This window comes from Prunus mume, linkage group LG3 (genome assembly GCF_029339155.1).
Source record: "Prunus mume cultivar Tortuosa linkage group LG3, ASM2933915v1, whole genome shotgun sequence".
Taxonomy (NCBI): Eukaryota; Viridiplantae; Streptophyta; class Magnoliopsida; order Rosales; family Rosaceae; genus Prunus; species Prunus mume.
The window spans coordinates 1,269,373-1,291,121 of NC_142700.1; the positions used below are offsets into that span (position 1 = coordinate 1,269,373).

Genomic DNA, 21,749 nt, shown 5'->3' on the forward strand with positions numbered 1-21,749 from the left:
AATACAACATAACAAAAGGATAACTGTAGTAGCCGTGATATCTATGAAAAATAAGGAAAAGGAAAAGCAAGCCACAGCAAGCCTCGAGTATTGTTGTATTGGCGACATGGTCAAGCCGTTAATGGACGGAAGAGTACCTTAATCACACTCGTATCGATTGATTATCAAGCACTGGGCATTAAAAAAATGTACTTTATATTATATCACATCAATTGTCTACTGAGGGCAAGGAGAAGCATTATTTCTGCTTCAACAAACCATGATGTGAAACTCTAAAAACAAACAGAAACAACACCTACAACAATAAAATTACATGAACATTTCCTTTCGTCACATTCTGATCAAATAAACCGCTAACTGTCAAAATAACCATGGAATTAATTTAACTATTTTCCCTTGGCTAGCTCCGGTGAGCCGTGTAATATACATACATCTAAAAAAATGCCGGCATCATGAGCCACACCAGAATACTGCATCTGGTCTGTTTTTCTGGCTTTCCTATTGTCGCTCAATTTCATTAGTACCAAACTCCCAATCCGTAAAGAATTTTACTAGGGGGGCCAAAATTAACACAAAGAATAGATAGACCAGGCTAACGGATAGGATGATACTGAGCTGATACTCTCTTCGGGGGCAATTTGCGCAAGATGTAAAGGACTAGCGCTGAAGGCAGGATCTCAACCAGCTGCAGAGGACAGATATTTTAAGTTTTGAAGGGGAAAAAGTGAAAGAGTTCGAAGAATAGGACAAGAAATAGCTGTACAAATAAACAAGCTTCATACACTACCATGTAATAGATCACATTCAAAATTGGATGATCCAAAACATCAAGTGATGCATCTGTATCAAAAGCAGATAGGACAACCTGCATTTTGAATCGAGTTAATGAAACTCCCAGAAAATTCAATATATGCTGATAAAAGCAACACCTTATAAAGCAAATCAAGAAAGCAGTGCAGTCATGGCTATCATTTTTTACCAGTGGAACAAAGAAATATGAAGTCTTTAAGTTAATAATTGTTGGGTCAAAGTTCAAAAGTTGATACTAGTTTGAATCAGAAATGTTAATGCAACCCTAATAGCCTCAGATGAGTCGTATAGCGTAAAAGCTAACAAAGAAATGTTCTAGCTCTCGTGGTTTGCATTTGATTTCTATTCTACTTGATGAAAATACCAAAGCTGTACTTCCTATTTGGGATCTTGCAACTACCGAGACTTCGTTTTGTTTGGCTACAATGTAGATATTTCCCGGGTAAAAGCTCACAGTGTAATCAAATATTACGAAGATATTCCCCCAGGGATTAACCCATCCACGGGTGTTCTGTGTGAGTGTGTTGGAGTATTCTTTTCGTCTGCAATGTACATCTTATTTTGTGGAGTAAGAAGCACAAGACAGGCACAAAGAGAACTCTTTGTAGACTGGAATGTTAACTATTCTTCTATAAGAATACAAGAGAAGGTTTCTTTGAATTTATTACCGCATAGAATGGTTTGAAGCTTACCACAAAACATCTTATAAGAAAGCAGGTGAAACATATGGCTGTAACAGATCCAACCTGCAATGACAACCAATTGTTAGTCAATAGCACTAGTTAACAGAATGATTTTTTTGCCGTAGTTTCTCTCACTAGTTTAACCTTGAACCTTGATCTACATAATAATCACAATGCTTAAAGGAAGATTTAAAAAAAAACAAAAAGTTGGTTGCAAGAAATTATGATGGTAACATATTTCAAGATAGTAAAAAACCCTCCCATCTGTGCATTGTATGTGTGTTTTAACTGACTAAGGTTTAATCCACTGCCCGCTGCATGCACATATCTAAACGATATCCTAAGAATAGACTTTGCTTTCATTCAGAATAAATCTAGCCAAGAAGATTATGTGCCATAAATCTAGCAATCACGCGTTCTAATCTGATAGACGAAATATATAGGCAAGGCACAAACCTCGTGAAGTTTCTTCCTTCTCCCTTTAGATTCAATGGGGAAGCGTCTCAGCATGAAAAATAACCTGAACACATTGTTTATAATAATGCACCCATTACAAATGCAAATGCACAGGCACCCAAACAGAGACAACCAGGAGTAAGCTAACAGAATGAGCACAGCTCCATATGCTTAAATACGATGCAGAACACTCACCTTCCTCCGTATATCAAAAATCCTAGTGCGGCCACAAATGACACAGCTGAGACAAAAAAGAACAAAATAATGAGTATTCTCATTAAACAAGAGAAGCAATGACGAGTATGCATAAGGCTATGAGATGACAAAACAATCATTCTCAATAATGGGAGCCCTGTGAAACCTATTTCATGACTTGAAACAGGCCTTACCTGCAATGAATATCTTTCCAATGAACTCCACAACACTGTTGTCGTCTATCCAGAGGTAAATCCAGATGCAAACCTGAAGAGAAACACACATATATCATAAGGCAAATTAAAATTTCTGAAGAGCACCTTAAGGGACTTGTTCCTGTTTATGCTAAGAACTCTAAAGCACACTCTGTCCAGCTAAGTTGACATGTGCCCTAGTGGCAAGGAGTTGAATCATCAACAAGCCTGTCCCATGCCTGGTTGCTAAAAAAAACTACAGTTGTATATTAAATAGGCAAAGAAAGATGTCTTTTCTCTTCTATGTAACCTAGCCACAAAATGGGTAGGAAATTCAACCTAGGAGGGCAAAACCTAATATTTTGACAGTTGTAAAACTTTTTTCCCCAACCTTCTTGAGAAAGAACATGCAGGATGAAGCAAATTATTACAAGGTTAAAAGCAACAGGAGATCAAGGAGATTGGCAAAGCGAGAATGATTGGAAGGTGAGCGGGCTGCTTATGTAAGTAGCACACATAAACGGAAAAAAAAAACATACTAGCCAGACACAGATGTTATGATAACAGCAAGGGATATAGAGAAACCTCATGATGAAGCATGCCAAGAAAACAAAAATGGAGCACACCTGTATAAAATACATTGCAGCATTGACTGAAATATAAACAACCCTGAGCTTATCTGTTGGTAAACTTCTTGCCTGTTCATTGATAGTGAGAAATGAAGTCAGAAGTCTTCATTGATCAAAAGAAACAACTACATTTAAAAGTTGCACACCTCAGTTTAATTAAAATCTGGCTAACACTAACACTAATACCATGCATAGAATTAGGAAAACATGCTGTTACCTGGTGATATATCTCTGCCCAGAAGAGAACAAGAAGTGTGTACGTAGAGAAGAACAGCAGTCCAGGAAGATCCAACAAGACCAATATTAGTACCTGGTTCAAGATGCAGCTGCCCGATTTTAGTATACAACCCCAAGGTTCATTGCTTTCTTTTTATGTTCTTGTCTTTCCAATAAACCAAATAGAGCCTTAATGTCCCTCAGAACCCCAAAAAGTAAAATGGACAGTTAACAAGATGTAAAAAAATTCCGGATATTTTATGATCATATGTTTCAAAAGTGAATAGAAGTGTCAAGTAGGATAACAGGGGTAGGTTTAAGATTTGAACTAAGTGAAGCTTTACAAAACTAACCTTCGGGTGCAAAGCAAACACTTGATGGTGAAATCCGAAAACAATTGCTCGTACTGCAAGAGCAACACCAAACAATGACGACAAAAGAATTTCAAACTGAGAATTAAAGGACAGAATAACAGGAGAGACTCTGAATGGAAATAATGCACTGAGTATCACCTCCATTAACAATGAAGTTCATAAGATGAAAAACCTTCTGCGTGGTCCAACCATATTCGGGCACTCTCAATTCAATCCTTATTAGTTGAAACTGTGCATCACGAACACAAGCAATCAATTTAGGATACTCATAATAAACACTGTTCATAATTTTCTTGATAAACAAGTAGCACTTAGTAACCTGTGAACTAAATCCAGCTAGTTTTGTACATCAACAGCGACAGTTGTTGGCACTTAATTTTATCTCAAATTTGAACTATGGATATAAAACTACATCTAACCATGCTAATGTTTGATGTAATTTCGGGGTGATTGTATAAATTCCAGTTTATTGAAGATTCCGATCTCAAAATTCATACAAAATTAGCTACTGATTAACCAAATAAGAAGCTAAGCTAACAAGCACACGAATATCTGTAGTTCGTTGGAGAGAGATGGAAAGAGAAAGACCAGACCAGAGCGACGGAGGAGACAAGGGCGTAGGCAGCGCAGAGAGCGTAGAAGATGCCGTCCTGCCATTGGGTGTTCTCGTTGATCTCGTCCCACCAATTGGAGAGGAAAGAGGCGAGCTCAATGGGCGCGGAGGTGAATGTGAATGGCATTCTCGTCATATTGGGCGGGAACTCCTCCGAGGCCGAGAAGCTCAGCAAAGGTCAAAATGTTGAGAAGCGGAGAAAGGAGCAGAGAAACTCTCTGCCTAACTCGTCAAAGCAAAAGCACACAGCTCACACAGAGAGACTGAGAGAGGAAGATGGAGGGGGGCTCTACCAGAACTACCCCTACCAGACGGTCCAAGAGAGATCGAGATTGGGTGGGCTTTTCGGGGATTTGGAGGCCTTTTGTTTACACACACCACAGACCATGCTTTGGTCGCTCTCACCTAAGCTTCTACGCTCACGTCTTCCAGCCTCTATAATTCAATTCAATTCATTTTCTTCTTTTCTCTTACAGTCGCAAGTGGTGGTGGTTGTAAACTTGTACTCGTCTTACTTTAATAAACTATAACTGCTCTTATCCTCTCTCTCCCTCTGTCTCTCTCCGCGCTTTTTCTTTTCTTTTTTTTTCTTTTTCTATTTTCTTATTTGTGCTTATTATTTTATGCCGATCGATTGGCCAATCAGGGACGTTGAAAAATGAAACAGCCCCTTTTTTTCTAAATTATGGGAAACGAGTCTTATTTACGATTTTACAAACACATGTGTCAGTTGACTAGACACTGAATCCGTTTTCTTACACTCAAGTTCAAATTCTCAGTTTCATAAATTTGATTAATTTAAGGTGATTTAGACTATCACTTATATATATATATATATATATCAAAAAATTTAATTACATGGTAATTAAACATGTTCAAACAGATTTTAAACTCGAGCTTTGATTTTTGAATTTTCAGGAAAATTTACTTCCACCATCAATCCGAAAGAAGAGACAGCATATACTTCTAGTTCCAAACAGTTAACCTTTTTTATAATTTTTAACCTGTCGCAAATTACCATTTCCCCTTTTTTTAACAAAACAAAGAAGTATACAAAAAAAGCCGCCCATGTGAAGACGTTATCGAAAATGATAACAGAAATAAAACATTCAGACTTGTGAATCATGAATTTTCTGTGTAACAAAAATTGTAACTTTTAAATACATAATTTTATGTCTTATGTCTTATAGTTTAAGTGGTTAAGAACGGTTAATCTTACACTTTATGTCTTATGTTCGAATTTCCTTGTCTTCGACATTACTTGTATAAAAATTAAATAAATAATTAAAAAAATATTGAATTTGAAACTAAAATTATATAGATGTGCATTATAAAATGAATGTGCGTGTGTTTGTGTTTTTTCTTTAACATGGAGTTTTGGCGGCAAAGAAATTTAACCAGGGCGCCTAAATTTGTGAATTAGTTGGTTTGAATTTAAAATTTTGAAAACGCCTGCACCAAAAAACTTGAAGGTTTTTACAGCGTAGTTAGACAGATAATCACGTGATGCAGGTGAGGAGATGAGATAGAAGATTCGCTGATGAGGTGGGGTCCTCATCTACCGTCCCATACACCATTGATTGGTCAGCTAATAATTCTATTTTCACATGAAGGTGACGAGAAGTTTCTTGCCAGAATTACGTGGCATGGACGGTTTGGCGGTGTTGGGTTGCGCCAATTCAATTTCATCAAGTACAACACCACTAATTCTCCATGCAAGCGAGGACTTTATTCACCAATATGGGCGTACATGTAAACAAAATGTTGGCCCTCCTCTGTTTTTCTGATGTAAGGTGATGATTTCTGTTGGTTGGTGGCATTGCGGTTTTCTATGTGCAGATTGAAATTGGTGTTCAAGCTTCTTTTTCTTTCTTCTATTTTCTTGTTGTTTTTCTTTGAGTTGTTCAAACGCAAGTCTTTTAAGATCATGCATTTGTTCATATCTCTCATGCTTGGGTTTTGGATAATATTGGTTGTTTCAGTGCTATCTTTTATACACTCTTATGGTGCTTATTATTTTTTAATAAAGCATCTTTTCCAACAACAAAAATATACAATCGATTGTCTAAATAAATTGCAATGGGAGGGGATTTCCCAATACACACACTACTAAAGTGTTATGGGGGGGTCGAACGTGAAGCCACTAATCTGCAAGTAAAGTCCCATTTTTCACTTAGCTATACCCTATTGGTAGAATCCCTTAATTAATAACAAGAACATTGTTTTTTTTTTTGGGGCACCATACCACCATACCTTGTTATTTTAAAACTTAAGTTGTAACCGCAAGTGGTTTGTGGATTAAGTAGTTAAGATCGGTAATTCTTGTAATTTATGTCGCTAACTTTGTTATGTAAAGAAAAAATAAAATAAAATAAGTAGATACCAAAATAGAGAAAAAAACAAAGAAAGAAAATGTAAAATGAGGTTGGAAGAATATGTGTCTTTCTTTTGTATGAATTAATTGGGTACATGCGCAGACATATGCAAAAATTTAAAGTTTCCCATTGCCTTTGACGACTTTGACTATATTTTAAAGCAACCCTTTGAATTGTAGTTTAAACTTGGAATAAATAAAGTAGATAGATGATAAATGGTAGAGTTGCATATCAATCATGCCAGCATTACATGTTAGATCTTGAACATGGTAGCTACTAAGTGTTAGTAATGCGATTTGATTTAATTATTGTGTCGTTTCCCCACATGTACATGCATGTGGTGGGGTGTGGACGTCGTTTTCTTGCAATCCGTTATCAATAGATCAGTGGAAAATGTAAAATTATTGATTTCCGAAAAAGGACATGTCGACATAATGCTATTTACCAACACTGATTTGGCATCAGTCAGTCATGTGCCAACGAAATGGTCATTTTAAAAATAATATAATATCAAAAAAATGGTCTATTTGCTCATCAAATATTGCAAATCAATATTTTAAAAAATAAAAAGAAAAAGAAAAAGAAAAAAGCTTGAAGGTATTAAACTCTTATATAAAAATTAGAGACCGGGTGCATGCAAGCCCGTGTGACTATGTGATTGACTTCATTCGTTAATCTAAGTGCACCTTAACTGAAAAAAAAAATATGAAATTAAATTAGTAAAGCAGATTAGATTAGATTCTTTTATTAGGACAGATGACACACAAAATCCCTTCTTAAGAATCGGGAAAAAAAAACATGCACCTTTTGATAAATTCTATAAGATATCATCAACAACCAAAGGGGATCCGTGGCGCAATGGTAGCGCGTCTGACTCCAGATCAGAAGGTTGCGTGTTCGATTCACGTCGGGTTCAATACCCTTACCTCCAATTTATTTTTATTTTTATTTTTCCAACTTCACAACGAGCTCACCAATCTCACACTTTTCTTACCCACAGCAGATCATCCCCGAAATCATTTCCTCCTCAAGTCTCACTCACTCTCCTTCTCTCAGCCCCTCCCAATCCCTCTGTAAAACCCTAGCCATCTGCCAGCCCCTATCTCTCTCTCTCAAAGCCATGTCTCTATTATCTCGCCTCCGCCATGCTACGTTCACCCACCACACTCGCCACCTCTCCACCGCCGCCTCAGTCTCCACCAAGGACAAGACCAGAGCTGCCCTATCTCTCCTCAAGGCCGAGAAAGACCCCACCAAAATCCTCGAAATCTGCAAAACCGCGTCCCTAACCCCCGAGTCTCACCTTGACCGCGTCACCTTCTCCGTCGCCATCAACAAGCTCAGAGACGATAACCACTACGACTTGATCCGCCAATTCCTCGACGATCTGTTCGTCTCCCGCCCCGACCTCAAAACGCAGCGTTTCGCTTCCCACGCCATCGTCCTCTACGGCCAGGCCGATATGTTCGACGACGCTGTTCGCACTTTCCAACAGTGCGATGAAATGGGTATCCCTCGGAACGTGAAAACGCTCAACGCTCTGTTGCTTGCTTGCATTTTTGCCAAGAATTACAAGGAGGTAAACAGGGTTTTTCTAGAGTTCCCAAAAGTTTATGGGATTGAGCCCAATTTGGATACTTACAATTATGTGATCAAGGCGTTTTCGGAGTCTGGTTCGACGAGCTCGGCCTATTCGGTGTTGGCCGAGATGGAGAGGAAGAATGTGAAGCCGGATGCGAATACTTTTGGGCATTTGCTTACAGGGTTTTATACTGAGATGAAGTTTGAAGATGTTGGGAAGGTGACGAATTTGATGGAGAAGCATAGGTTTCAACCTGGGCTTAATACATATAACATTAGGATCAAGAGTTTGTGCAAGTTGAGGAGGTCTGCGGAAGCCAAGGCATTGTTAGATGGAATGTTGTCTAGGGGTATGAAGGCAAATGCAGTCACTTACTGCCATTTGATTCATGGGTTTTGCAGGGAAAGCAATTTGGATGAAGCAAAGAAGCTGTTTAAGAATATGGTGAACAGGGGCTTCCAGCCTGATTCTAACTGCTATCATACTCTTGTTCACTTTCTATGCAAAGGTGGGAAGTTTGAGAGTGCTTTGCAGTTTGCTAAAGAGAGTATTGAGAAGAATTGGGTTCCGAATTTTGCAACGATGAAGTCCCTTGTGGAAGGGCTTGTGAGCATTTCCAAGGTATCAGAGGCTCGGGAGCTTGTTGGGCAAATGAAGGAGAGATTCACAGTAAATCAAGATCAGTGGAATGAAATTGAAGCAGGCTTGCCACAGTAACTACGCGAAAGATGGTTTATTGATATGCTTTCGTTAATTAGATTAGACCAGGAAGGTTGAAGTGAAATGAGGGCAACATTTGTATGAAATGGGCTTTTTCTTTCTTTCTCAGAACATAAACCTCTGTTTGAATGTTTTTGGTTTAGGAAATTTTGTTGATGCCCTATTTACATTTGCATCTGGATTCTGGAGAAATAAATTTAGATTTCTGTGTAGTGCCGGTTGGCTTTTATGTAGATGCTTGAATGTCTTGGAAGATAGACAAAAAGAAAAAAAAGAAGTATTTTTTCTACAAAGAATGTTGGAACCATCATACATTTGAATGACCATAGTTCTAGAAATTTATATCAACAATTCAATTACTGAAGTTGCTTTGGTCACTTTATATCGAGTAATTCTGTGCAGCTGACATCTTAACATCCTAACAACTTAGCATAAGGCTTTGATCAGAATCAGATTATGATGAGTGGCGGATGGAACAAAAGTGCTTAGCAGCTGCCTATACACATGCATTCCATCGTCGCCTGAAATGAATTCTGCTGAGACTTTTACAGCGTAACTAAAAACCTATGTTCTCATAAAACAAAGTTAAGAAATTCCAAGTAAATCCTTTGCTGTAACAGTTGGTGAAAAAAAAAAAACTTTTTGTTTGGTTAGTATGATGCCTATGACAATTTACATCTACTTGGGACTTCAGTCAGCTTGGCGAAGTAAAGCTCAAGAATCCTCTCAGCTCATCCTGTCTTTGCTAAGTCCCTCTGAGGAATGGGATGCAGCGAAGACTCGTGTTGAGATTGAAAGAGTCAATGCCACACCCAAAAAGGTAAGTTAGCTAATGGCATTCCAATAAGCTTCAAATATCATAGTTTGGGGCTTCTTCATATGATTAGCTTACTCAGAACAAAAGTTTTGTGATTCGCCTCGCCGGCAAATCTTTTAGCAACTCAACCCTCAGTTCACTTTTTAGCCCTCTTGTTCTGCCTAAGCTCATCCTCGTTCAAGGCAGCCACTGCCACCTAAAAACAGTCATGAATAGTGTAAGTATATATTCACCCATGCTGAACTTAGTCAATTAAGAAATATTCAGAAAGAGTGAATGCCAGTGAAAACAAAATTACATACCATTAGCTCTTGAACAACAGCAATAGCATGACCCAATTCAGCATTAGCACTAGTGATTAATTTGTTGTGAATTTTTCTTAGAATGTAGACATTCTTTGCCCGTTCTTTCTCTTTACGGTACATCAATCTCAATTCCCTTAAAGATGCTAATTGATTAACATCTTGTTCTTCAAGTGAATGTCTGCAATTTGCCCAACTGAAAGACAAATGGTTTGTCTCCACTGAGGCTTCAATATATAAAATAGAAAAATCATTTATCCCGTTCTTTGCAAGCTTCTCGAACAGCACAGGGACCAAGTTCTCTTCAAGCCACATCCTGATTTTCTCCCCACCATTCTGTTAAAATAAAAGAAATAATCTAAAGCTGTACACCCCAAGCTCAATTACAATCAGAAAGAAAGCTTATTGTCTGGTGCAATGAACATGTGTTTGATCAATGTTGCGCAAAATTTGTAAAAGAGCTGTTTGATAATTATATTTGTTAAAAAGCAGGAGAAACTCAAACATTCTATACATTTGAAAATGTTCATAAGATGCATGTTCATGGCACATATGAAAATGTGGACACGTGCCCTATACATCAGAATAAACATTTCTGAAAGTAAGATGGATCAATAAAAGAAAAGAGTAAGAGTCTACACAAAATGTGCACTACTGACAAGATTCAATATCCAATAAGATGCAATAAGATATGCATCTGCATGAGTATAACTCATATAAATGTTTTATTGTAATTATCTTGAAAATCATTATTTGTTCCTAATTTCAAAAAGAAGCAGCTTTAGTCTGTGCAGTGTTAGGAGTAACGAAAAATCTAAATTGACAGTGAAGTGGAGAGAGTAGTGTGGAATGGTAGACATGAGGTCTCGCAGCATGCACCGTGGTGATCTGTCTATAGAAATGCTAAATAGACTATGGCTCCTTTCTCCTCTCCACAATGCATCTGAAGCTTGTTTATTTAGTTTTGCCAGCTGTTTGTTTGTTTTTCTAATAGAGTTATTGTTTCTCTTCCTTTTAATAGTTCCAATAAGAAAGATCATCGAATATGAAAGACATACAATTCTATCTCCAAGCCAAGTTGACCTCTGCACAATAATATCTAATGCAGCTTCAGATGGGTAAATGATGAGGCCCTTCTGTGTCATGCAGCTGGCAATGTCCCTTAGCTGGAGCCTAGCAACCGCCTTCAACTGCTGAAAGGACAGAGACCTAAATGCAATCACATCATCCACATTTTCAAGAAATTGAGGTCTGAAATGCTGTTTTGTCTGCGAAAGAGAAGATGTGAAGGTCATTTGGGTGATATGATAAAAGTTTACCTTTAAAAATTCAATATACATCGACCTTCCAACACCTTACCTCCCTCAGAAGAGAAAGATAACAGTAATTGTGTTTTGTTTCCCATGCATCATCATATAACCCTTCTTTGACAGGGAACTTTTGAACTTCGTCTGCACATTTGCAATGCCATGGCCAGAATTTATCACATCCAACATTTGTTGTCATGATTACCAATGTTTTAGTGAAGTCAACAGTGTTCCCCTGACCATCTAATAGATAACCAGAACCTATAATCTCAGCCAGAATGTCAATAACAGACACATGAGCTTTGTCAACATTGTCAAACAAAATGACACCTAGAGGCCTCTTCTTAACAGCCTCTGAGAGCTCCCCCTTCATGCCTGGCCCCATGTGACTACAGGAGCAAAAGTCCAGAAATAATGCACAAATAAGCTCATGAAAAATTTCAACCTGAAAAAAATATAAGAATACTCCAGTCAATTAACAAATTACCTTGAGAGGACACCAATTAGGCGCGAGAGAGAATTTGGACCTGTGTGTTTTGCCAGATCGAACTCTGTTATCATGTCTTTGTCTCCAAAAAGTAGTTCTGCCAAAGCTTTGGCAATTTCTGTCCTCCCATGACCGGAGCCACACATGAAGAGGAAGGATCCAATAGGGCGTCGCTGAGGCCTCTGCCTTGACAGAGCAGCAGTAACTGCATGTAGGACGTGTTCCTGTCCAATTACCCTCTTAGCAATTCTTTGTTCAAGGTTCTGAAGCAGTGGTGATTCAGAAAGCAACCAAGGTGGTGGAGCATCAATCAAGGGGCTCACTGCCTACATGAATGTTAACGTAAAAACTATTGAGACCATGGAAATGCACCACTTTTGAATTTCTAATGGGTAATAAAGAGCCAGTCACCCAGAGTGTCATGCAGTATAGTCAGTAAAGGAAGAAAAATTCTAGCATAGGAGTAAGTAAAAGATATATCCACCTTCGCAATAACATGCGAGCTAACGGTTAGCTCATGCCTAAAATCTTTTCGAGTTGTATATAAAAGCTCAGTCACATGGTCATCAATCCATTGCAACATCCCAGAGAAATTGTTCACCTTCTTTAATCTTGCCTCATTTATATAGAACACCAACCTTTCGTGCATCCTTTCCAACAAAAGAGCCTCTCGAGCTCTGATGTCATATCTCTGCCTTGAAGTTTGTAACTGCATCCACTTCATCTCCAACTGGTTCCATGTACCCTTCAATTCTTCATGTTCCCTTGTCACCTGAATAACACCAATCCCACATTACATATTTCTCTGAAAAGCAGTGCAACTGAAAAGACCAGAAAAAGACCAATGTTGCCCATTACTAATAAGAGTAGCTTACACGATCACTCCATTTTTGGATGGATGGATCTCTCTCTTTCTTGATTTCATTTAACTCAACAAGTGTTCGATGCAACAGGTACTCAAACACATCTAGATCATCCTCTTCTTGTCTAGAGTACTCAAATTTATCCCTCATTTTTACACAAGCTTCCTCTAAAAGCTCAACCACCTTAATTTGCAAAATTTCCTTCTGGGTGTCACCAACTCCTCTACTATCAAACTTAAAAACTGAAAATAAAAAAAAGAGAAACCGGGACAAATTAATTAACGAAACGTCAAATAATATGGCATTGCCAAACTAATGATTGTGAAAGGAGTAGTGGTACCAATTGACTAACCATCAGGGTATTGCATGATGATGCGACAAGCAAGAAACACGGCATCTGCTTCAATTTCGACACCATATGTCAGCTCTAACTTCTCCTGATCTTCAAATTGGAGTTTCTTAATACACTCTCCCATCCATTCCTCTGTATCCATCTTTGTCAAACCTTACAAGTTCAAGATAATTTTCAAGTCAGAAAAAAAATGTAGGGGACAAGCCAACAAAAGAAACACGCCCAATTTAATTTAATTTAATTAAAAAAAAAGATAAATACTGCACACGTTTCCTATTAGAAATAGAACTCTTCCCGAAGCTAGCAGAGCAAGAAAAATGGGAAAAGAGCTAGTCTTTAAATTGAACTAGACTTCTATGAAGTGCTCTGAGACTATCGCGATTCATTTATATTTATTAAATTCTCTAGCTTTTGGACTTGTGAAAACAAACCCAAACCCGACATTATCCGCAACAACATAAGACTTGAAGTTCCTACCTTTTCTCGGCAACGAAATGGAATTTCGGCTTAAACCGACAGAAATGATGCGCACGGACGTTGAATTTGCGTTTTCTCCTTTGACGGGAAAGGCATATGAACGAGAAAGACGAGAGGGACAAAGAAAAGAGAAAGCCCTAATTCTCACATACAACGTTAAAATCTTAAAACCCTAACCTGTTTTGGTAGTATCGGGAAGAGAGAGAGAGAGGAGTCCGCGAGATCGCTTAAAGCCCTTTGCTTTGCTTACTAGTTTGTAAAGAGAGCGCAAAGGAGGGAGAGTGAGGTTTTTAACTGCCAAATGCCAACCGACCTCACCCGGTCGTCCGAACCGGCTGGACGATCCCCACCAAGTCGTCGTTTCGTTCTTGGGTCTTAAAGCTCACTATTCTGTGGGGTTATGAGATCCCCAAGTAGGCCCAAAAAAGGTTGCACGAACTATTGGAACCATTTTCCAAAAATTATATCTTGTATTAAAAAAAAATGGGAGAAAAAACATTTTTGGTCATTGGGATTAATCTTGAATTTAAATTTGTCACCAAACATTTAATTTTCCCAATTTCGTACACTTCACGTTAGCAAATCAAGTCAAACATGTTACTTCTGTTAATTAACTTAAAACCCACGTGTCCAGTACGTGCAGAGGCCTTATTGAAACAAATTTTTTAATAAACAAAATATTAAGAGATGAGAGTTTGACATTGAAAAATAGGAACCAACACAAAACCTTATATGTAAAAATGAAGTTTTTAATACAAACGATATTAAAAAATGAGAGTTCGACATTGGGAAGAGGAATTCGAACATAAGACCCCAAGCACTAATAACTGCTCTTAAGAGCTGCTTCTTTGCTTCATAACATTTTTCTCTTTTATAAAAATTATTCTTGTTATGACCAGACTTTGTGTCGAGAAGAGACACATACACACGAAGCATGTTCTTTAATCTCATTTGCACGCATTGAGAGTCTTAAGATCAGAAGAAGAAAATCAATTAATAATTCAAGTAACTGGTGTACTCGAGCTGAAAGAAGTTTTCAAAAACCTATACAAGCTTGGACATCCAACAACTCTTGTCCGACATCAGCAGCATCTGTTACAATTTCCTTTTCAAAATTTCTCTAATTCTATACAGGTCAGCAATCTATCATTGCTACTGTTCACACCTTCGCTGAGTTGACATCCGTTGTCATTTCCTTCCACACAATCTTCGCTTGTAGCTCACGAGAATTGCAAGAGTGATTTGTTCGCAAAATTCTTCTTAAAGTACATAGCTTATGTTGCATTTGAAATCCATGACGGTTGCAGACTGAAAGATTCACCGTGTTATTTGAATTAGGATTTCCGAGCAGTCAATGCAGATCTCCTCAAGTGTTGTGCTCCGTATGCTGCTGTAGAAGCCACTGTTGTTGATGCCACTAACCAACTGCAGCAATTTGAAATGAACAATAGTCTGTCTGAGCATATATAATATCAAAGAAGACAAATTACAGAGCTAAGGTTCTGCGCCAAATCACCTCAAGTATGTAATGTATATTTGAGTATCTTGGGTTCCAAACTCTGGTTGAAGCAGAGCTGCCGCAACTAAAATCAACTGGAAGACCGTGTTAAGCTGCCAAGATCCACAGTATTGGTTACAAAATTGCGGATGTCATCAAACAGCAATCACAACACGTGCAGTGATTTTATCCCAATAGAGCCTTGAGCACTGTACGAATGTAAAAGAACAAAACTTACCTTACTAATAAAGAGCGGTTCAACCTTCTCGGGACGGGTTCCACCAATGTTGAAAAAGTCGGACCAACTTTTCCACTGACAAAATTCAAAAATGTCAAATCCAGATTTAGGCTACACGAGCAAGCAAGTTATTTTGGCCAAAACACTTATAAGACAGAGAAAGGTCTCACCTTCCACTCCAAGTTACTAGCTCTTTGATATACTGCACCACCAACAAGGCCAACATCACGAAACACAATGAGTCCAACAAGTCCAGCTTCAGAACACAAAAATCAAATGAAAAATTAGTTTCCCAACCACACAATCTTTTAAATCATCTAATTAAAGCAAACCAATTAAGACGTCAGAAACCAAAGGAGATAAAACCAGAAGGTAAACAACAAGAGGAAAACAAGCAAACATTAGCAAAGCATCTATTTATTTTGGTAGGTTCAGAATGCAACTGTGAAACACAAATCTCATTATGAAGCTCCCCAAAATTACATTGGAATACAAATTCCACAGGTACAATGATAACAAACAACATGTGCGGGTGAATATAGCCCCTAACCAGACTCTAGAGTACCCTTCTTTGGGCATTTCTTTCATCCTGCTTCTTTACAGTTCTGGATAGTCTAAAATTTCAGCACAGTGTGTGCATGAATATGCAGGTGTGGCATCTGTGTTCATATCCAAGGCTATAAAGGGATGGGGTTATGTGTGTCTGAGGGAGGAGAGGTATAAAAATAGATGTATGTAACCATTAGCAACAGCCTAATTAATTATCAATGTGATAAATAAAAATGCATATGAATTCTGGCATCACCTTCCAAGTCTCATAGAAAAAAAAAGGGGACTACTTGGTACTTACGGTGAAGAAGACCCTTATGCAACATGGCCAAAGCAACGCATCCAATAAGAACCTGTATCATAATTAAATGGAAAACGATCACATTTACTAGGTAATGGAAAACTATAATTAAACGCCAAATAAATAGTTCACGTAGGAATCGAAGTGTTACCTCTATCCTTCTGAGAAAAATGAAGGTACAAAAAAAGCTTATACCTTGTCAGCAAGGGGATCCAGGTAGGAGCCAACAACAGAATTGATCTTCATCCTCCTAGCCATGTATCCATCCAACTACACAATGCAAGGACAAATGAAAATCTCATTGCAGAAGAATAACATTCATCATTAAAGCTTAAACTGATGTCTATGTGAAATAAAGTCTTAGTAATAACTACCCAATCAGTTGCCCCAGAGATAGCCAACCCCACCATTGCAGAAGAATACCATTCATTTGCAATCATCCTGTATATCAGTTACAAATTAAATTCCCAAACTTGAACAAGAAAAAATTAATTTTCTCCTCACAAAATAAATTTAAAGCAGTTGCACTATTTTAATAACAAAATGTGTACCATCCAAGCAAAGGACCCGAAACCATCCGACTTATGGAGATCAAATTGGGCAAATTGACGAAATCATCACTGGCCTCTTTCAACCCGACACCACGATCCAATACGGTCGGAGCAGGCGAGAGTGACCCGACCTCAAATGGGAGCGGGAAGCTCGGTCTCCTCCGTAGGAGATTCAAGCATAAGGAAGCTTCGATCTTTCTGAGAACGACGCCGTTCCCACGAAGGTAGAGCGGAGTGGCGGACTGCGAGAGCTTCCATGGAGGGCAAGAGAGGAAGAGCGGTCCGTGAAAAGGAATGATCCAATTGGAGAGTGGAGAGAGAAAGGTCCTAGAAATCTGAGACGGCAAGCGAAAGAGAGGGTGAGAGAGAGGGTAAGAGAGAGTAGGATACTGAAGAGGCGCCGAGATGTATGGGGCTGTGGCCGTGAGGAAGGTTCTCGATCTTTTAGGGTTTTCAATTAGGGCTTTCAGGGACCCGAAGACCGCCATTACAGAAACATTTTTTGAAGAAAAGAACAGCCAAGACTTGGCAGTAAATTTGGGTTTTGCAGGGGCTCAGCGGTCTGTATGACACGTCACACGTGCATGGCTCTCTCTTGTCTTTACACTTGGAATTTCCCAAATTCTTTTATTTCTTATTTCAAATTTTCATGGGCTAGGGCTACTTGTAATCATGGATCCATAGAACTCAAGTTCCATAAGAGTTTGGGTTGTAATATGAGCTACAAACCCATTGCCATCAATTATAATTTTCACATCGGAAACTGAATTGAATTTTTTTGGTGGTAAGCAAAATTAGAAAACAAAATTTAACATACAAAAGTTAAAAATTATGAGGCGAGTGTGATGGCGTGGTATAATTAATCTTATTCGAATTTTCTTGAAAGAATAGAAGTTAACTTGGTTTAAGCTTAACAAAAGCGTGTCGTAGGGAGCGCGTTCTGTTGTAGCCGACAGCTCAACTCAGTGGTTTAATTTTGTCAAAAAAACCGAAGTAGAACTAATATTAACGTTGCTATATAAAACTTGTTGTACCATGCCAACGCATACGTAGTAACAACTCGTTACTGGTCTTTTAACAATGTTGGTTTCAAGCCCAAGATTTTCTTGATATGTTTGTTGCCATTTCCAGGGACTATTTGACAGGGTTTGCAGAAAAAGCAATGTTTCTGCCGCCGGAGGCAGAGGCGCCAGGGAGGAGAGAAAGGATGAGCTGCTTCTCTTGTTGCAAGCGGGTGGATGAGCCTGAAGAATCTGTAAGGAATACCAGAACAGGGAGGACATATTCTAATTCTAGTGGCGGGAGGAGATTGACCGCCCTTATTGCAACTTTCTCTATCAAGTCAGGTAGGATGGTGGCAAGAAAAGCTATTCGTTCATTTTGACATTTTGACATTTTGTTTCAGTCTTGATTAATGAAATGCAGAGGTTTGGTGGGATTTGATCTGCTCAAGTCTGTGTTTATAAATATATTTTTGTTTAAAGTTCGGTTCGCTAATTATGAATTAAGGCTGGATCATATATTTGCTTTGAAACACATAAATACAAGTTGCAAAGAAATTTATATATAGGAAAAATGATCTGATATAGAGACCAGGCTTCCTTGGTGAACTTTTTGTGGACATCTCTTATGTGGCAGGCATTTGATGAATATGCAGGTAGCAGCCAATGTAGGAATTTGCACAAAGAGATACTCAAGACTGGACATGCGAAAAAAGCTGCTCAGCTCTTTACATATCAGGAATTAGCTGCTGCAACTGATAACTTCAATACTGATTCTCTGGTGGGAGAAGGTGGATTTGGGAAGGTGTACAAAGGATACATAAACAGCATCAAACAAGTATCTCTCTCTCTCTCTCTCTCTCTCTCTCTCTCTCTCTCTCATGTGCCATTATCGTAAGAAGGTCCTGCAATTTATATTTTTGATTTGTTCCTTTCAGGTTGTGGCCGTGAAGCAACTGGACAGGAAAGGATTGCAAGGGGGTAGAGAGTTCTGTTCTGAAGTTATCATGTTGAGTTTGGTTCAACACCCAAACCTCGTCAATCTGATTGGCTACTGTGCAGAAGGAGACCAGAAAATTCTAGTGTATGAATTCATGGCCAATGGTTCTTTGGAGAATCACTTTCTAGGTATGCAAAAAAACTAATTTGGACCCAAAAGTTTCATATAGTGATGGGCTACTTTTGTGCAACCAAACTGAATGTACATTTTCTTTTTGTTTAGATCTATCTCCAAATAGAGAGCCTCTTGATTGGTATACCAGGATGAAAATAGCTGAAGGAGCAGCTAGAGGACTTGAGTACCTGCATGAGACTGCCAATCCACCGGTGATTTATCGTGACTTCAAAGCATCTAATATACTGTTAGATGACAAATTCAGTCCTAAGCTCTCTGATTTTGGACTTGCTAAGTTAGGTCCAACCGGAGACAAGGACCATGTGTCTACAAGGGTGATGGGAACTTATGGCTATTGTGCACCAGAGTATGCTTCAACAGGACAGCTGACAACCATGTCTGATGTATACAGCTTCGGCGTTGTATTTCTGGAGTTAATCACGGGAAGGAGAGCTATTGATGATAGAAGGCCAGTTAGAGAACAGAACCTAGTCAGTTGGGTATGTTAACACTCATGAATTAGCAAAGCCAATGTTAAAAGGACAGAAGAATCATATATATAAGACTACATGTTCTTTGCAACATTAATTAATACTGATCCTCTTTGTTCATCATGCAGGCAAAGCCAATGTTAATGGACAGAATAAAATATGCATCAATGGCTGACCCGTTGCTTGGAGGGAAATTTCCGGTAAAGGGTCTGAATCAAGCTGTTGCAATTGCAGCAATGTGTCTCAATGAGGAAGCTGACTGCCGACCTTCGATGGGTGATGTTGTAACTGCCCTCGAGCATCTATCCTTGCCAATATATGATGAACTGGATGCCAAGGGTGCATCAGGAAACAATGGTGGGCATGTTGAATCAGTAAAAAGAAAAAGTTTTAAAGGAGATCGAGAGCTATAGCAATTTGCCTCAAGGTGCAAGCTGAAGAGAGTGCATTTCAGATTCAAGATGAATCTTATTTCCATTACTAACTATGGGGATCTTTTATTTGTATTTTCCTGTACCTATTATAATTAGCTTGTTCAATTGATAAAGCTGAATCTAAGAGAGATCGTGTATAAGTTTTGCACTAGTGGACTGAAATCAAAAGCCTTTTGTCCACTTTAAATTCTATTACTTCGTAAGTTCGCTGCTCTTCTAGAATCTAGATCAATCCACAAACCACATAATCCAACTCCTATTTTATCAGACTAAGACCAACTCTTATAACAGAGTACTTAGGAAACAAGATGCAGTTTCTGGTTGCCTTGCCCGCTATATCCAGTGGCTCTCTCTGGCAGCATGTCCATCCCAATTCCCATGAAAAAGGAAAAAAGAAAAAGAAAAAAAGGGAAAATAAAAGTATTAAGAGAGAGATTATGGCAAGAGAGAGTCTTTGAGTTTCATTGAATGTTTGTTGTGAACTGGCAAAATGGTATATAAAGCTCAAAAAACATTGTCAGCACCTCTTTGAGAAGATGGTCTAACTTAAATGCTCAAGTTGTTCATGTCATCCTTGAGGATCCTGTAATTAAACCCAGGAATGCCATTTAGCCGATTGGTTTCTGCAACTTTTGTAGCAGAGCATATGCTTGATAAGAACCTTCTGCTGCTTCTCCTCTTCTTCCTTTTCCAGGTCATTATCAAGAACCAGAAGCTAGGCTTGCTAGAATGAGTGCAACTGCTGGAAGTCATGTCAACTATTTGTCCCTGAGGCTTCCTCGAGCTTGAGCTTCCACGCGGCCGGTCGAGCTCAAGCTTGCTGAAATACTCGATCTCCTTCCTGACAAGCGAACCTACAGTGCCTCGCGTGCCTATTGCAATTGGAGCTGGTGCAGCCATTGTATTTGTTTCAGGGAACTTGGTTTCTGTTGTGCTGCTGGCTTTATACTGCATATTTTTTTAAAGGTGTAAAGTGATGCAAGAAGCTTCAGGGTGAAGAAAGTGGTGGTCTTTTTCGTTTCATGAGACTTGAGGGAAAGTTTGCTTCAAATTTGGATCATCTTTTCTTTGATTTTTATAAAACTCTTTTAATGCAGTGCTTTTGGTAAAGTGGACAGCATGAGAATTTCCATAATTGGTGTTTCGGTTAGGACATGGGTCATCATATTATCCCGGTGGTTGCAATAAAAGCATGCATAATCTCCGGATTAATTTTTTACCCTTTCGATTCACTTGAAACTGTAGGGTTCAGTTCACTATCATGGTATGGTAGTAGGGTCAAAACAAGTATATGACAAGTTAAAAGAATGCTTTTGTGTGTCATTTCTTAAAAGATTCTAGAGAGAATAAAAGTAAGAGAGATGAAGTTTTGACTTTCTTGTTTGTTGCTTGAGTGGTATTTAAGTCTCAGGTGGGTATATATCTTTATTTGCTTTCATTTGCTTTTTTCTATTGTTAATTATTCTGCTGCTGGCTGCTGGCTGCATGAGAGAAGTTGAATGATGCATGCAAGTTGGAACTGGTAAATGCAGATAACTTTTTTATATAAAATATGCGTGGCTACAAGCAATTGATTAAACTCACAAAGGGCAGTGAAGTGACAAAAATCATTTGTTGCAGTTGGAAAGTTGGTAATGGAATAGGATAGGAGGGCCCTGTGAAATTCTTAAAAATTGAATGGTCATTGGTCCAATTGTGTTCTTATTCTGAAGCCAAAGTTGATCCATTGAATTGAATTTTGAGTGTATTGTTAAAGGTTGAACGAACGCCATACCCATCAATAGAACAGAATGAGAGCTTTCATATTAAATGGTGCTCAAATGACACTTGACTTGGCCAACATTATCAAATTTGTTTGTTTCTTTTTGCTTTCATTGGGTTTTTGTTTTTCTTTTCCAGGCACCCTCCTCCCTCCTCAACTAACAACACCAAGGTTGAGTTGATAAAACAATAAATGGACGTTTCAACAAAACCAAACTTTTATGCCAATGTCTTAAACATCTACCCTACCCTAACAATTAATCAGCAAAATGCTTTACCACTTAGGAAGCAGTAAGTAAATATGGTCAACTACGTGCATCGGCACGGCACATACTAAGGAAACACAAAAGTTGTTAGAC

General features: G+C 38.5%; 6 protein-coding genes and 1 non-coding gene across 10 annotated transcripts; 3 read left to right on the plus strand and 4 right to left on the minus strand.

Annotated features, from left to right (window-relative positions):
- Positions 1–178: 178 nt before the first annotated feature.
- Positions 179–4,660, minus strand: TOM1 (tobamovirus multiplication 1). Its single transcript, XM_008226583.2, has 11 exons — positions 4,151–4,660; positions 3,696–3,786; positions 3,537–3,589; positions 3,185–3,277; positions 2,965–3,036; positions 2,339–2,411; positions 2,145–2,190; positions 1,950–2,013; positions 1,503–1,556; positions 788–865; positions 179–685 (listed from the first exon to the last, which is right to left on the minus strand). Exons 1-11 carry the CDS (start codon positions 4,304–4,306, stop codon positions 593–595), a joined length of 873 nt encoding a protein of 290 aa, XP_008224805.1. The 5' UTR covers positions 4,307–4,660; the 3' UTR covers positions 179–592.
- Positions 4,661–7,389: 2,729 nt separating this feature from the next.
- Positions 7,390–7,461, plus strand: TRNAW-CCA (transfer RNA tryptophan (anticodon CCA)). The gene has a single exon. It is a non-coding gene; the product is annotated as a tRNA-Trp (tRNA).
- Positions 7,462–7,599: 138 nt separating this feature from the next.
- PPR336 (pentatricopeptide repeat 336) lies at positions 7,600–9,059 on the plus strand. The gene has a single exon (XM_008226582.3). It carries the CDS (start codon positions 7,666–7,668, stop codon positions 8,842–8,844), a length of 1,179 nt encoding a protein of 392 aa, XP_008224804.2. The 5' UTR covers positions 7,600–7,665; the 3' UTR covers positions 8,845–9,059.
- Positions 9,060–9,263: 204 nt separating this feature from the next.
- Positions 9,264–13,762, minus strand: LOC103324513 (chaperone protein ClpB1-like). Of its 2 annotated transcripts, none has more exons than XM_089048489.1 (9): positions 13,630–13,762; positions 12,976–13,128; positions 12,636–12,865; positions 12,245–12,532; positions 11,761–12,086; positions 11,326–11,662; positions 11,025–11,234; positions 9,967–10,302; positions 9,264–9,860 (listed from the first exon to the last, which is right to left on the minus strand). In XM_089048489.1, the coding sequence occupies exons 2-9, from the start codon at positions 13,115–13,117 to the stop codon at positions 9,801–9,803; spliced, it is 1,929 nt and encodes a 642-aa protein (XP_088904615.1). In that variant the 5' UTR covers positions 13,118–13,128; positions 13,630–13,762; the 3' UTR covers positions 9,264–9,800. The 2 variants fall into 2 exon arrangements, with proteins under 2 accessions (XP_088904615.1, XP_088904616.1); XM_089048490.1 differs by lacking the exon at positions 13,630–13,762 and adding an exon at positions 13,453–13,623.
- A 659-nt stretch (positions 13,763–14,421) lies between these two features.
- On the minus strand, positions 14,422–17,162 carry CLS (cardiolipin synthase). Of its 2 annotated transcripts, XM_089048058.1 has the most exons (9): positions 16,590–17,162; positions 16,413–16,479; positions 16,234–16,308; positions 16,039–16,090; positions 15,359–15,444; positions 15,189–15,263; positions 14,969–15,063; positions 14,774–14,877; positions 14,422–14,681 (listed from the first exon to the last, which is right to left on the minus strand). In XM_089048058.1, exons 1-8 carry the CDS (start codon positions 17,075–17,077, stop codon positions 14,787–14,789), a joined length of 1,029 nt encoding a protein of 342 aa, XP_088904184.1. In that variant the 5' UTR covers positions 17,078–17,162; the 3' UTR covers positions 14,422–14,681; positions 14,774–14,786. The 2 variants fall into 2 exon arrangements, with proteins under 2 accessions (XP_088904184.1, XP_088904183.1); XM_089048057.1 differs by having other exon boundaries at positions 14,422–14,877; positions 16,590–17,161.
- Positions 17,163–17,605: 443 nt separating this feature from the next.
- On the plus strand, positions 17,606–19,816 carry LOC103324557 (putative serine/threonine-protein kinase PBL23). Its single transcript, XM_008226629.3, has 5 exons — positions 17,606–17,935; positions 18,247–18,428; positions 18,529–18,718; positions 18,813–19,204; positions 19,324–19,816. The coding sequence occupies exons 1-5, from the start codon at positions 17,701–17,703 to the stop codon at positions 19,606–19,608; spliced, it is 1,284 nt and encodes a 427-aa protein (XP_008224851.2). The 5' UTR covers positions 17,606–17,700; the 3' UTR covers positions 19,609–19,816.
- On the minus strand, positions 19,386–21,671 carry LOC107880640 (uncharacterized). Of its 2 annotated transcripts, none has more exons than XM_089048059.1 (2): positions 20,154–21,671; positions 19,386–19,521 (listed from the first exon to the last, which is right to left on the minus strand). In XM_089048059.1, exon 1 carries the CDS (start codon positions 20,581–20,583, stop codon positions 20,176–20,178), a length of 408 nt encoding a protein of 135 aa, XP_088904185.1. In that variant the 5' UTR covers positions 20,584–21,671; the 3' UTR covers positions 19,386–19,521; positions 20,154–20,175. The 2 variants fall into 2 exon arrangements, with proteins under 2 accessions (XP_088904185.1, XP_016648137.2); XM_016792651.2 differs by lacking the exon at positions 19,386–19,521 and adding an exon at positions 19,767–19,981.
- Between the last annotated feature and the right edge of the window lie 78 nt (positions 21,672–21,749).